This window comes from Acanthaster planci, linkage group LG01 (assembly GCF_054643075.1).
Source record: "Acanthaster planci isolate LZ-2023a linkage group LG01, COTS_SCS, whole genome shotgun sequence".
Taxonomy (NCBI): domain Eukaryota; kingdom Metazoa; phylum Echinodermata; class Asteroidea; order Valvatida; family Acanthasteridae; genus Acanthaster; species Acanthaster planci.
In genome coordinates this window covers 17,897,872-17,914,305 of record NC_141777.1, presented here as the reverse complement: position 1 = coordinate 17,914,305, position 16,434 = coordinate 17,897,872, and the positions used below count along the sequence as shown (strand labels likewise).

The 16,434-nt window shown below is 40.2% G+C and overlaps 1 protein-coding gene and 1 long non-coding RNA gene across 4 annotated transcripts in view; both read left to right on the top strand.

Moving 5' to 3' along the window:
* The first annotated feature begins 1,180 nt into the window (after positions 1-1,180).
* Positions 1,181-16,434, top strand: part of xpo5 (exportin 5) — a 357,136-nt gene continuing 341,882 nt past the window's right edge. Inside the window, exons 1-3 of one of the 3 annotated variants that reach the window (XM_022232992.2) lie at positions 1,181-1,407; positions 4,570-4,697; positions 7,626-7,698. In XM_022232992.2, coding sequence (XP_022088684.2) covers positions 1,306-1,407; positions 4,570-4,697; positions 7,626-7,698 — 303 coding nt within the window. In that variant the 5' untranslated portion in view covers positions 1,181-1,305. The other 2 variants (XM_022232990.2, XM_022232991.2) reach the window with 2 other exon arrangements.
* LOC147800502 (uncharacterized) lies at positions 10,612-15,385 on the top strand. The gene is made up of 2 exons (XR_015426001.1): positions 10,612-10,776; positions 11,532-15,385. It is a non-coding gene; the product is annotated as an uncharacterized LOC147800502 (long non-coding RNA).

Below are 16,434 nucleotides of genomic sequence, written 5' to 3'. Positions count from 1 at the left end.
ATAAAGTTCCTTGTACATGCACATGCATACTGTACGTACATGTACTGTACATAGGTACCATTGAACTGGGTTATAGCTATACTACCGAAAGAAATGGTATCCAGCATGGCCGCCGGAACCGGGGGAGGAGCGGGGGGCACGGGTCCCCTCACTTTTTAAAAGTGGGGAGACTTATGTATCAATTTGTTGCTGGTTCCTTACCATCTTCATTTAATGCGCTTTTCACCAGGAATTATAATGTTAATTCTCATTATACTTGCCAAAGTGCAAATTTTCATCTGCCATTTATGCGTACATCTTTGGAAAAAAATCAAATACGAAAGGCCAAGATTATGAAACTCGAAATCATAAGTTTTCAGGGCTTTTGTTTTCGAAGGTCATGATGCTTTTCCCCTTCAACTTTTTTGGTTTTTTTTTTTGGGGGGGGGGGTAGGTTTGTTGGCAGGGTCGGCGGGGAAAAAAAAGCTTTTGTTTCGTGATCGAGAGCCATAAATATAGGGTCGGTCGGAAATGAGAACCATAGAATATAAAAAGGGTGCCCTAATGTACAGTACATCTAGGGACTTAGGTACATTGGATGGCTCTCTTTGAAATCTGTCTTTCAATTACTGTCGCCAGTGTAGCCCTACTTGTATGGAAGCTTAGTGCAGATTGTCGGGAACTTTGAACCCAATTTTTTCCCCGAAATTAAAGCAGCCAGACAATTTTACTTACACCAGTCGACTACTCGGAGTTTATTATCTGACTGAGCCATGACAAAAATTACCGCATTTTTTCTTACAAAAGAAAGCATCTTTTTAAGCCCAACCTTTAATGTATGCCGATGATGTTCGTGGCCATTTTGAATAAATACGCACCATACAATTTTCACCATAAACTTACAGAAAGTGTATTTATCCCAATATGTCATATTAATTTAATATTAATATTAATATTAAGCCTGAAATGAACGCCAACAGGTGCGACGCATTAGCAGAATCAGAAGGGTTGTGCTATTGTATAATGCAACACAAATGAAACGAGTTTTATTGTACAGTACGCAGGCCTACTTGTAAATTGGCTGTACTATAATTGGGACTGATGCTATAGTCGGGGCGTGACAAATCCAAAAGGTTGGTGGTCTATGCTACAATCTCAATGCGGCAAGATCGTACCCATGGGAATGAGGTTGTATCTTTGGTGCTGCGCTGCACCAACGGCAGATCACGCGTGCAAGCTGCATGCTATGAGTAGGGGTCGCACTAGTCCTAGTGGTACTAGTCCGGCCGTGCACGTGCCTAGACGTGTGGTAAGAAAGCGAACAGGATGGACGGAGAAGTGATAAGCTGGTGTTCCAAGCTAACCGAGTCGGTTAATGCTGCAATGGATCCCATAGTAGGTCAAGAGAGTCGCATGCAGGCTTATCAGGTTTGTGCATCCCTTCCGAGCGGGGCGATGTTGAGTCTCCCACATAATTACTCATACTGCTTTTCATTGACTTCCCCACATCACCGGCCCCGTCTCCGCTTCGCCCCATTTCCACTTTGCCGTCCGTGCTTGAGTGTGACTGTTACAAGCCGCTTCAAAAAATGGTCGAGAGCGGATTTCCAGAAACGACATGTAGGCCTAGTTTAGAAGTTATTATAGAAAATTCTTCGACATTACTGATGTCATTAGGCTAAATTTATGAATTATGTTGACTGCGTTGTCCATATCATAATACATATGGTTGGATGAGCATTGGAGTTATTTCTCATCCTCTTCAAGTTTTTTTCAAACCACAATTCTGTTCACATCTTTCTGGTATGGTGTTCCATATGTGCCGTCCGGTCGGATTTTTCAGCTGGTGTCACATTTTCAGTTTAGCATCGCATTTCAACCAGCGTCGCAATGTCGGTTTGGTGTTACATTATTCAACCGGTGTCACATTTTTCAACCTGTGTCGCATTTTTGGTTTGGCGTCACATTTTTCAACTTGCGATGGCTGTTGAAAAATGCGACACTGACACCAGTTGAAAAATGCAATGCCCAACCAAAAATGCGATGCCGGTTGAAAAATGTGACGCCAAACCAAAAATGCAACGCCCACTGAAAAATCTGACTGGATGGCAAATATAGAACACCATATTCTGGTAATTGTCGACACATCCAGACAGCTGTGCTTGGGCGATCGGGTAAAGCTCAGCGTGCAGGAAATTTTGTGGAAACATGTTTGTTTCAAGTACATGTGCAAGCAAAACAAGCTAAAGCTGTTTCGAATTTTGAGTTGTTAAATGGGAAAAATAAGATATACAAAATCATGTTTTTGTTTAATGACGTCATAGAGTAATTTTTGTATCTGGGTCTTTGTTTTTTTGTTCTTTGTCACTTTGATAACGATCAAACATTGGGAAGTTACCAAAATGGTCACTTGAAACATGAACAAAGTCAATGGGCGGAAATAAATCAATTATAAATTAAATGATGACATCATCATGACGTCATTTTTTTTGAATAATATTTGTATCAGGGTCTTTGTTTGCTACCAATTTGATAGTGATCAAACATCTTTGAAGTTACCATAATGGTACATGTAGCTTGAAAACATGTACAAGGCCAATGGGCCAAAAACATGCAGCATTACTGAGCGTGTGTCAAATGTGTGATAGACCCCATCCTAATGAAAGCTGAGCCATGATTGGTCATTGGAATGGAAGCAAATTGGACCATTCACAGTGTGGCTTTCATCTGTGGGTGACAGTAAAACAAAAGAAACAGATAGGAGCTATGTTGTGATTGGTCAAGTTATCACACAGCTGACAGTTGAGAGTACATGCTCAGTGATGCTGCTGATTTCCTGCAGAGATGGGCAACACGCTCAAGAATTTCACTATTTGAATGAGGATATAAGGTGAATAAACAGGTCTACCCATCTGACATCTAACTTTGCCAAGAATGCATATGAAATCTGGTTGCACAAATACATGTAGCTGTGATGGAAGGGTAAGTTGGCACAATCAAAACAGTTGAAATTTGTTGATGAGAGTCTTTACATGGCTATCTGAAGGTTTGTGTAAACTGTACAGTTCCGCAAGTATACTTTTGAGGTAAATGATACACTGGCCTAAAGTCTCAGAAAGGGTCACACTATCAGTGTCAATGAGCATCAATAAAGCCTCAGCAAGTTATTCAGGTACAGTTTTATGCAAAAATCGAGTACATGCATTTAAAATGTTAATTAGGCACCTAACTATCATATTCATTGGATCACTTTTTCTAAAACTAAAAGGATAGTTGAGTGTGGAATTTGAGTGACAAAGCTTTTCCTGCTTGATTATGCTGCCCGACTGGCAGCCATCATGTTTTCCTCAATTTTAACTAGCCGTACATATACTGAAAACATTTCTTTTTCCTGTGAGAATCTGAAAGCAAAGTTGCTGTTTCTGTTACACAGTGGCATACATGTATGTTAAAATATGAGGAAAACCACTTTTAAATCTTTATCGTCTGTGACCGTATGGTTGTCTGGTCTGTAATTTCGCCACTATGTTAGAGATTTTTCGCTTTGTATTTCCTGGTCAGGGTAATTAGTTTTACTTAATTGCAAACAAAACACAGATTGCTGGGATATTACTGGTCCCACTTGTATGGCTAAGCTGCAGGCAGTAATTAGGCATTTTTTGAATGTTTACTGTGTCTGACCGGGCGACAGTGCTCATCGAGTTCTAACTCCTGTGTCCTTCCTCTATGGTTAAACTCTGAAGTGGGCTATTTAGATGAAGTAAAATTAAATTATGATTATAAATCCTTTGCATCAAATGCACTTACTGAATCCAAAAAGCTGATTAAATTGAAAAAAAACAAGTTGACAGATATAAATTGAACATTAAATCTTGCCAAGGTACATGTAGATTTTGTGTAACACATGTGCATTCATACTTCTGTATTATTACTAGGGACAGGAAGGCTCACTGGGGAGGGTTTGCTGTTTAAAATGTGCAAAAACTGCAAACATTTCCAATCAGTAAAAAAAATTAAAAATTGAAACATTTTTGCCTTTTTACCCCCAAAATTAAATATGTTGTTTAAATCAGTGATTTTTTCTAAAAAATAATTTGATTTAAATCACGATTTAAATCAGGTATTTTTTTTCTTAAAAACTCATTTGATTTAAATCGCGATTTAAATCAGTGATTTAGATTAAGGTGATTTAAATTGGACAACCCTGTGAAATGTCCCGTGGACATGGGTAAGTCCACAGAATGGCTTCCCCTCTGCGTTGTGCTGACATGTTTTGTTCACAAGTGCACACTAGGTACATGTCTGTTAGGTTAGCATTTGCTACATTTGAAACTTGCAACCATACTCGTCTACTCACGAGTAGTTCCTATGTGAGTACTCAAGTTGACAAAGTCACTGCTCACCCAGTAGTATTTGATGTACCGGTAGTTATGTGCTGTATGTAAATCATGATCATCATTCATGCACTGGGTAGTTATGAAACTTTGATCACAATTATGACATTTTAAGCACAGGTCTGAAAAAATTCAATCATTTGATACTGTTCTCAACACCCGTAAACTTCTGGTATTGTTGTTTTTTTATTTGCAGCTTTGTGAAGAGTTTAAAACATCTGCTCCATATTCTCTCTGCATTGCTTGTGGTCAGCTGCTTGCCTCTGTCAGTAACTCAACAGTTGTTCGTCACTTTGGTCTTCAGCTTCTGGAAAATTGTGTCAAGTAAGTTTCACAAATTAAGCTTGATAGTGTTGTACACACAGTCAGTTCTCAGAAACAAGCAGTTGGTCAGCCGTTGAGAAATTCTCCATAAGTTGCCAGTTGCTTTCTAAAGTTGCTGACACTGTGCTTTCATGTTAATTCGCTTCTAGAGTGTACATGTACAGCTACATGTATCTTGTGCTTGTATGCTACTCAAAAAGTTAAGGACTACTTTGTTGTGTGTATTTTGTGTATACTTTTTTGATATTAGATATATGTTATTGCCGAAAATGCGCATTTGATGTTTTGAAACATTGTTTAAATTTCTTATCCCAATGACAGTACCATCAAGACAAACAAAAAATGAAAGAACTAGACCCCACTCATCGCTTGGAAAAAAATATAAGTTAAGAAAAAAGTGCCCTTACCTTTTTTTGAGTATTGTACATAACCCACATCTACTACGATTTACCCCAATGTCCTTATCTAAACCCAAACTGACAGAATTGAAATAGGGCACTTCTCTGTAGACCGAACAGTGGAGCAAAAGAAAAAAATGCTTTTATTGGTAAATTTTTGGTCGGCGGATCTGAGAATTCTCAAAAGAAAAACACTATTTTTCCAATATGCAAGGATCCGAGCACCAAACAAAAAATACTCTTGCCGTACATGTACAGTCACATGTACATATCCGTGCACATACTGTACATGTACAGTACACGTACGGAACATGTACACGAATGCATGCAGTGCCGCGGCCAAAATCCGCTGGACTTTCTCGATTTCTGCGAGCATTGGCGTGTTGCCAGGATCAGCTCAGTTTGCTGATAAGTTGGGAAGCAGCCACATGGTCGTTCTGAAAAATACTTTTCTTTGATAAACAAGATTTTCTGTGATGAAATTTTCATTTTTCAAAGCATTTACATGTACCTTGGAGAAGATACTGTTCTTTAAGGTTTACTTTTGGCATTGCCAGTACGGTTTTTCTAATTGTAGGTTGAGTTTAAAAAGCAACAATTGGACTATGAGAATGCCATCATTGAACCCTGATTATGCAAAGCATGTGCTTTGTGAAGGAAATCACCAGTGTGCTAGTGCCTATTTTAGTTATTTTATTTGCCAATGTTCTACAATATACATCCGCAGCTGCCCGTTTGCAGTCTGGCCACACAGACTTTAATTTCACGGGTGAGTGAACAATGTCGAGAGGGCGTGAGTTACTGTCGAGGTACTGTTGGAAATTCATTCTTCTTGCAAGCGACCTTCGTGCGAGAACGAGTCAAGTGGGAGTGAGGTGGGGGTGTTCTAGGGCTGCCAACATGCACATACTCGCCTGTGCTCAAATGAGTACTTACTCGTGGATGCTGCTATATGCATGTACTGTACATGCAGATTATAGCGTACACGTTATTTCTATTTACCCACAGCTCTGGAGTAACAATTCCTTGACCGTTTGTGTGTAGCTCTGCCATGAATAATTCGTCACTCCCAAGTAAATGGCTTAGATTTGGACAAGCAAATGAGAAAAATTGCACTACGGAGGCGGTTAGGACCAGCAACCCTTGGGGATTAGGGTTAACCACCGGGTGCTTTTAAAAATGCAGTGCACACGATTTTCAAGATTTTCAGTTTTCAAAATTCTTCAAAAATTCATCATTTCCTTTAATGGATGTTTACACCCACACGAATGACTCTTTGGTGGCTACTCGAAGCTGACAGGTAACCTTTATTGGCTCCTGAATATTTCAGCCAGAGAGCCCAGAATTGTGAGGTGTTGCGTAATTTCCTTTGTCCCCAGTGAATGCGAGTGGCGTCTTTTCAAATGCGGCTGGATTAGCATGCAGCAGTGCTGTGTTGCTCATCAATGGGGCCCTGGAGCACTTTTGTCCGTGGTGCTAATCCGTGGGTGCGCTGTGCCCAAAACAGTGGTATACTGTTTAAAAACAGTGATGGATTACCTTTGAAAAATGCAAGCCAAAAAATGATGGCAATTCCCAGCAGCAGTTCTTTTTTTCTGAGTATGGGTTTTTGTTACACAGACCAGCTCTTTTGTCCCATTTCGGGCACCCGGCTCTGCGAATAAAACGGGGTTCCACGGCAGCAAGTGGTTAAACAATTTGAAAGGGATAGAAATTTTCAACAGTGCAAGAAGTGTTGTTCATCTCTTAAATCTTGCTAAATCATGGCTGGAGATTCTCCTAGATATGAGAAGCTATTATATTGATTATAATGTACAATTGTGTGCGTTATTGCAACTGATTTTGTATATGGTTTGTTCATCAACAATCTGCCGGTCGGTACGACCAAATATTTTGATAGTCGAACAAATTGAAAGTCAAATATTCAAATAGTGAATTATTCTAATTGACTTGGCCCTAATCTGTTTCGGATCTGATCCAGTGTTGGGTTTACACTTGCAAATTGATCATGCACACGGGATCTGAACTGGATCTGATCTTTTCGTAGAGGAGGATCAATAATGGGATCAGGATCTGATCCTGCATTGTGTTTACACAAGTTTTTGATCCAGATATTATCCTTCTTGTGGGATCTGATATTCCTAAGGGGAAGTGCTAACGTTTACAGTGACGAAACCATTCTGTGATTCGGTGATTATACATGTAGTTGGCCCTCATTTTTTTTTTTAATCAAGTAATTAGTAAAAACACCATCTAAAAAGACGATGGGCACTCTACTTAGGTTAATGTTGAGCAGAAATATTCCAGAAATCTTGGGCAGAGCAATTTATTCATGTCCGCCCCTCACTTGAGGGACATATGAGAGATTGGGATCACACTCTAATAACATATATATATTATATGTATACATCACACACAAAATCAGATGTTTGTGATACCTTGTACTTGTACATAATACAGCATGTGCAAATGCACAATAGTTACATGTACCAGTATCTGAATGTATTTCCTTTGCTTGTTGTGAATATAGGTTTCGATGGATCAGTTCAAGCCCTTCCGAAAAGCTGTCTTTGAAAGAGTTTGTGTTGAGCTATTTCCACAATGTGAGTATTACATGTTATATATTGGTGTAATATATAATTGTATTGATAAGGCACTTCAACAGATTCCCCTTAATTTACAATTGTTATACATGTACCTCTGTCTTGGATACTGTCTGTTTATTGGCCCAGAATGATCACATGACACGACGACATATCCACATGTCACACTCGCCGTGAGATATCTCATTCTATTGAAGGTGCGTGCACGTGCCCGTGTAAGTGCGCGAAACAAAAGAGCTTCTTGAAGTTCGAGAATGAGCATTTGCGGTCCTTTAGTCAGTTTTGCTTGGTATGTTTTGTGCAAAGGCTACCAGGGAAATTATTCAATGATTGTGCTCGTATAACAGACTTGTTCCCGTCCCTGCAATGTACATGTATAAGGTAATTCGGGGACTGCTAACCAGACTATATAAATGTACTCACTGGTGCCCGCACTAGTTTCTTATTAGCGTTTATGTCACAATTAACGAATGGGAGGGGACAGTGCATTTTCAAATGATATCGTTCACTGTACAGTTTTGCCGTAAACCCATCATCTTCTGAAATTGTTCAGCTAGTTTCTTTGGAAAAATTCCTGAAGACAGAGGTATGACAAAACAATTGTTGACCGCTGTGGTGTGGAATATCAACATCATCCCACACCACAGTGGTCAACAATTGTGAAATGAAAAATGCAGTTTTCTAGTATGTATATGTGTACAATGAGACCTGCTCCCACGAAACCCGGACAAAGTCGCACTCACCGATTTCCCACAATGGGCCTGTGAAGTCATTTTGGGCTAGATTTCACCATTATGGTGTTTGGGTGTTTTCTGAAGAAACAGCTATTACTCTTTAATCTCTCCAATTTTGGACTCTATCTTTCACACAGATTTTTCGATTTTGTGAAACAATCGTGTACAGAATTGTAAAGAAAAAAATTACTCTGACGATTGTTTTAGCATGATTGAATTGCAAAATAAGGCCTGAAAAGACTTGTAATGTAGCACCATTTCTGACTCCCCCTGATTGAATTTGGTATCACCATAAAGGTTATAACCTCAGCATTTCGGTTTGAGAGTAGAAACTTGCAAGCTTGTCTTTTTTAACCAATACGAGATAGTTTTAGTTGACTGTTTTCATGTAAACAACCTTTCCCTTGTTGCCAGTGTTTGCTAAAATGAGTATTGCTTTTCGTCAATTTGCACCACTTGATGCACTAAGCTGAGCACTTCAGGTCAACTCTCTGTTGACGTGGACGGGGTGTGTGTATCTGACTGTGCATGGATAGTGATTCCGAGTGTATTTTTGTCAACGTTTGACACAGTTTATGGAGGTATTAATTAATTTTCCCTGAACGATTCTTATAAATAGTTGTTGTAAAATCAAATACTTAGCTTGTGACTTTCATAGCTAAAGCAGATGAGAGCGGAACAAGGCAAAGTATGGAGGCAGAATCGTCGATTTTGCAAGCAGCTCTGAACGAGTTGTTCGTGCTTGGTTTGTCCAAGCATGATAGTGAGAACTTGTCGAATCTTCTGACAGAATGTTTTGGGAATGGCGACCTTTCTTCCGATGATGAAGGGGACGAATCATCTGGAGATGAATTAGATGACAAAGAGCCGATGGAGGTAGATGACACGACGGACTTTGATCATGAGGACAACATGGATGATGACCCTGAGGGTGGTGACAAAATTGAATGGCCAATTTTCCCTGACCTCGCTAGAGACATTGTGGACATTGAAGAAACTGACGATTGGACTTCTCAAGACAGTGATGAAGAACTGCGCAAGATTCTTGCATTTAAGAACATTTAAGAAACAAAGGTACCGTACATGTAGACATGATCCCTGCACAAACCAGTTCGAACCATTGTACATTCTGAAGCTGCGAGCCCAGATGGAAGATGCCGGACTGACCAGCCGTGAGCGGAAAATGTACATCATGGGGAAGATCAGTTCAACTCTACATTCCGACAAGCTGACTTGGTGCACGAAGCGAAAGAGACAAATGAACAGAACACGAACCTGCGTAACATACTACACAGTTGATGGCAAGAAGATATGCCGTAAATCCTTCATCTTCATGCACAAGTAAGTCATTGGTGGTGCAAGCTCTAGCTCACCCCATCCAAAAGGTCGCCCCCAACCAAACTCGCCCTTGAAAATAATCTCGCCCCTTAAATATTGTAATTGTGTCAGTGTACTTGACATGTGCTTTCTTTAGTTGTGTGAATTTTCAAATTAATAAGCTGATCAGCCTTTTATTTATTGTCAGATTTTAACGATTTCAATTCACAAAATATGAAACGCAGCATCTCAGCAAAAACCGCCAAATACAAACATGCTGGTGCTGGGGTGACTTTGTCAGCGAGCGAGATGCTACTACCCAGAAAGAGCTTGTGTGGGGGTGACATTGTTATGCAAGGGGCATTACTAAGGGGCAAAATGACCGGCTTTCATCAAAATAATATCTGTAGTACATGTCAAGCGTGTTGTTAGGGAAGTTGTTTGTTTATTTTTTATATTTAAAAAAATCAATGCGATAAGATTACAAAAAAAAAACAGTTTTAGAATTATAAATGGTTGCCTGAATGCCACGAAGGCACTACATGTCTACATAAGTTGCATTCAATCATGCATCTGCTGGACTTTACATAACATCGCATACCAGTCATTTGCATAAACTCATAGAGATTGTGTAATTGTCGAGTATTAAAAAGGTAAATACTTTGATTTTGAACTATTTTGTTCCTTGAACTAAGTTGTTCTTTATTGTTTCCTATTCAGCATTTGCAACGACCAGCTTTCTGGTATCTTAAAACATTATGAAAAGCATGGTGTGACCCCCCACCCAAAGCATCTGGAGGGAGATGTTACAACAAGAACTCGTCGACAGAGAAGTACATCCGTCGCATTGTAACTTTCATTGTGAATTATGCGGAGGTTAAAGGAATGGTGATTTCTGTACGAGTCAGAGGAGTTAAGTGTTCGGACCCGAGGGTGAGACTTTCGCCCTCCAATGACAGCAAGTCTTCGATCTGGAGAGAGTATGTGGCACAGATGAAAATAACGAATGACTCCAGGTGCAATGCAGGTACATAATCTTCACATTAACCCTAACTGCCCAAAACCTGCCATACTCCAACAGCAGGTTTTGTGAGGTTTTGGCAGGTTTGTTACTGTACATGTACCTGAGGAACTTGTTGTTGAATTTTGTGAGACTTGGGATGAAAGGCCCAGGGAGATGGTGTTGGATTCTGTGTGAGTTGGGACACACGCGGGTCATTTTGTGCAGTGTCTGGCTTGCTGTACCAATTGTTGGACTATGCTTGATTTTGTCAGGTTTGGTACTGTTCAGTACAAGTCATCCTATACTGCCTAGACCCATCCATACCATATCATTCAAACTCCAATGGGCTCATTCTGTTGGAGTTTATCAGGTTTGGTACAGTAACCTGCATGTACAAGTACATAGACAAGTACATTAACGTGTTGGATTTTGTGAGGTTCAGTATGCTTTCTAGTGCAGGAGCCTGGGGGTTAGGGTTAAAAATGTAAATACGAAGTTACTTAACAACACATTTTGAGTTTTGGTGGCCTCGGTGGTGCATCTCATGTAGTTATTTTTACTGTACTTTATCTGTAGAGAGTTGGAACCATAATTATCACTAAGTCTTTCTTTAAAGATACAAAGTTTTCCCCATTTCTATTCTCTAAAGAAGACTGCTAAGGTGGAAACAAAGAACCATTGCAAAACAACTATAAAATGATGTGTACAGGTAAACTTTATTTTTCACATCAAATTTGTAATAAATATTTTCATGTGTGCTTTTGAATGTTTTCTTTCAGAAGGCCTTCCTGAATACTGGGTCACCAAGCAGTCAACTTTTGGGAAGCTGTGAAAGTGCTATACCCCATTCAACTTGACGATGCGACCTATGAGCGACCTGTGTTGGCAGTGCCAACAGAGAACAATAGCGCCGTGTACAGGAGTGCCAACCTGTCCGAGGACCACAAGCTGCTTTGAGTTTAAAAGCAAGAAGAACACCTTTGCCTCGTGGCTGCTGAGTGTCACTTGCGTAGATCCACGGTGAAAGATGCGAATGCTTCCATTGAAGGAGTAGTACTTGGACGTAACCTCCTTGGCAGCTGTGATGGACCAATTCACTACTCCTTCCACTTGGCACAACAAGTACACTTTCCAAGTGACCCCCTTCAACCAGGACCCAAGTATTACTTGTGCTCCAGAAAATGTGGACTTTTTTGAGAGGCATGTGAAGCTGTACCGCAGCAAATCAATTATCTTATAGATGAAGGGATGGCTTGTGGGAAAGGATCAAATGCAGTGATCAGTTATCTTCGTGATTTCTTTGCAAACTTTGGTCTCGGTGAATCCGATGTTCACCTGCATTGTAATAATTGTTTGGGACAGAACAAAAACAAATACATGTTATGGTACCTTGCGTGGTGCACAAGAACTTGACTTCGATTTTTATGATCGCAGGCCACACCACATGGTGCTTCGGGCAGGTTAAACAACGATACCGGTGTTCAATGGTGAGCTGCCTTGAAGACATCCTTAAGGTTGTAGCGAAGAGTTCGGTATCAGGCGTCACCGTCCCAAGGATCGTTGGCACAAAGGCAGGAGATGTGAATATTCCCACATTGAACTGGCAAGAATTCCTGGGACCATATTTCATTGCTCTTCCAGGGATCAAGTCCATACAGCACATGCAGTTCAGTGATCAGCATCTGGGTACTGTGTATGCAAAGTCTTCCTGTGACAGCGAAGAAAAATGCTTTCCAACTTCTCTGTGATGTGATGCATCGACTTTGCCACCGAGAAAAATGCCACTTCCCATGTCCCTACCGGGATTGCCAGATGTTCGTAAGCAATATTTGCATAAAAACATCAGGGAGTTTTGTACAACAGCGACCCGCGACGTCATGTGTCCAGCTCCTGAAGTTGTAGAGTGAACAATGATGACTGCCACACTAGAGGGCCTTGTTTGGAGTTATGTGGTTTTAAACGTTTTCCCCTTTTTTATTTTGATTTTCATAAAAATGCTTCATTTCTTTTGCAAATTTTCTGCATAGGATCCATTGGCGGGCCACTCACATCGACGTTCTCACAAGCAAACAAACTTTACGCTGGGGGGGATGCGGCCTGTGTAAATTTTCTATAAATTTTTAGAATAAAATAACATGTTGATTTTAAGATAAAGTTTTCTTTTGTAGGTTATTTGGGGCGACTGAGAAAGTGTACTCTCAGCACTCTCGTCAGGATGAGTACCAATGACATCATGGGTTGGTTACCACATTGAAGAATGAGGACATTGTGTCTCTGCACAACTGTTGAAATTACAGTACCGACTTACAACACTGTAAACAAACCCTGACATCAGCACTTTTTTGACTCACGATTTAATAACAACTCAAACTTTTGTACTAATTTACCATCTCAAAATAGATTTAAGGAAACTAATCACATAGTACACTATGTACAGTTGTACATGTATAAACCTTCTGTTGTATAAGTACAAGTGGAATATGAAAATGCTTTTGAATCCCATTTAGCAACACGGTAAAATTATAGCGCTTTCAGCCCTGTTGCTTATTTTTGGAGACACGCCTTTTCCTGTGTTCCATTAGTGCGCATATGTGTGGCCAGATTGATGTGTGCTATGTAACTTACTGCTCTATGTGCCAATCAGAAACTCGCAAAACTCAAGAATCAAACTTGTCTGCTCACAATTCGCATCATGTCCTGATGGATCAGAATCAAGTTTTCACTGGAGCTGGATAATTACATGTACATTTCTTGTACATTTTAGTGAGGATGTCTCTGTTATTTAAAAATAAAATACTGCATTTCGAAAATACAGATTTGTTATGCGTTTTTGGTTTACTATTCTATCAACAGAATAGCATTAAAATTTGACAAGGCCAAGGCCAACTCAAGGCCAAAAATATACACTGTGAAATTGAAAAAAAAAAATTCTATGTACTTCCCATTCATTTGTACATGGAAAGTCTTGCTTTCAATTCAGGCTAACCTCCTTTTTGGCTAAAATTTTTTAAAAACACAAACATAACTTTAGTAATCATGAATGAAACTATCCCAAATTATCACCAAATAATTATTAAATTGCAGTGTACAAGTGTGCAAAGTTTCAGGTTATTTGAGTAAAGGGAACTTATTGGTTATTATGGCATTTTAAAATACCCTTCAGTGTGTGTTATCAACCATGACAAGTATGTGTTGACACACACTTGCTGAACTTTAGCCCCCTTGACAACGGAAATTTCTTTCCGAAAGCCGACTCCAAGAATTCCAGCTCACTTGGCACGAAGGCCACCTGCCAAACCGCAAATTCTCAGTTTGTGGCCCTGCGTGCTCTGCATGCTGGGAATTACATGGTTGAAAGCACTGATTGTTCGATGGCACACGGCTCCACTCAAACTTCCACATTCCCGTTGCCTCTTTTCAAAGTGGGGACTATTGTGAAGCTGGTGATTATGATGCAAATTCGGTCTTTTCATTTCTGGGCTACACACAAAGGCCAATTACCATATATACAAGAGTCAGGGTCTGCCTTTCACCGTGTTTGCTCGAGCGTGGGCTGAGAATAATAGCTGAAAAGTGGGCTGAGAATCTCAATTTTTACAGGGTGTCTTGCCGCGTCCCGGCGCGAAGGGTTAAAGGCTGTTTTCTCGTAAATGGGTTGTCTGGGTTTTGCCACTATGTCCTTTCCCCAGGGGTGATAAAGTTGGGGTACGTATATAAATTTTATATCATTCTAAAGCTGAGAAGCTGGGGAACCTGAAAAAGCTAAAATCTCCAAATTTTCAACTTTGTCCGGGCTTTGTTGGAGCAGGTCACATACATGTATGTCAGGCTTGTGCAGAAGAAAGCAATAGAAAAAGGACTTATTTTCTTCTGAAATGTTTTGTTGACCCCCAAAATGTTTTGTTAGTCTATATGACATTGTTCAAATCACACTGGTGCCATTTCAGGGTAATCCATTGGCAGGTGGCCCACTCACAAAAAGGGCAGACAGTCGTTAAAAGAGAAATAAGAGAAATCTCATTTTGGAGAAATAAGAGAAAACGGCAGTTTTTGGACCATTTCGGTTACTCCCAAAAGCATGAAAATGGGTGCAATATTTTGCCTCACCTATCAGAAGACAAGAAGATATTACATATTGCCCCCCCCAAAAAAGTCCTCTCAAAAATATGGTTGGGAATCAATACGTGCTGGAATAGGTAGATTACAAAGGCATAGTGTATGGAGAGAAGCACTGAAAATTGTGATCTGCTCTGTGAAAAGTAGACAAAGTTCACTGGAACCACTTCAGATTTAACAACCTTTAAAAGAATCTTGCATGGTGTAAATACATGTAACACGGAACCCTCAACATTTTTCACCCACATATACACTGTATGTGCATGCTGTGTCCATTTTTCCCGAGTTTTTCCAAAGGATACCAAACTATTGATGCATAAAACAAAGTGCAAAATATACTTCTTGTATTTCTAATACAAAGTAAAACTCAAAAGTGGCTTTGGTGACATCTGATAAAATTTCTCATTTCTCACATGTACATATACACTGCTATGCAAAAGTCTGATCACACCTGAGTGCTCAACAAATTTTGTGGTTTTTTGGCATCAGGAGAATAAATAAATTTCCACAAATACAATACCTGTGTTTGTGTTGATGTCTTTATTCCATTAAATTCATGTTTCCAGTTCCAAAACTTGAATTGGTGAACAATTACGGGCCTAGCAATAGACCTACAACATGACGTAATGCAGTGTTAACCGCCATGCATTGTGGAGGAAAGATGGGGATTTTGCAGGAATGTGTCCACGTGAAACATTATGTGTAACGTACACTATATGGTGTGTGTATCGGCCTGACACGAAAAAAATAATAAAAAAAATTTCGATTATCGTCCGAAATGGTCCATGTGAACTGCTGTGTTCCACTGTGTTTATCAAGCACTCAACGAACGCCAGAAATGCGTATTTTTTACTTCCACGGGACCGCAAAAGGCGACAGATTTCCTTGAGAAATAAGGCCATCAAAGTGAAGTCCAAGTGGACCTCTCTGTATGTAGTCTACATTTTGTAGGCGGAGACAAAACTTACGCATACGATGTACCGGATCCAACAATTTTCCCATGGACAAGTGAGTGGGAGGAGGTTGCCTTTCTCTTCAGACATGATTTGGGAACTTCATACATGATACTCTCTCTCATGATTTTGCTGGTAAACAGAGGAGAGCTATAACTTCTCATGGAAATCTTTGCCTATTTTTCCATTTCATCTGTGAACGCTGATGAACTTAACTAAGCAAGGTTAGCATGCCAGCCCAGGCATGCATAGGGCCCACCTGCATACGCTCGAGCATGTCGGTAGACAAGCCCGCTTTTGTACTGGTCCTAGTTGTTCGCCGCCGCCGGCATATTGAACTCGAACTTAAGCTTGTTTTGGCTGCAAGATTGGCAGTGGTTTTAGGTTTGCAATAGTAGAAAAGCTTCTCCGTTGTTCATTTTGCCGGGAAACAACCTCCTCCCACTCACTTGTGCACGGGAAAATCGTTGGGTCGGTACATCATAGGTTTTGTCTCCGCCTACAAAATGTAGACTGCATACAGAGGTCCACTTGGACTTCGCTTTGATGGCCTTATTTCTCACGGAACTTATCCAAATCTGTCGCCTTTTGCGGTCCCGTGGAAGTTAAAAAA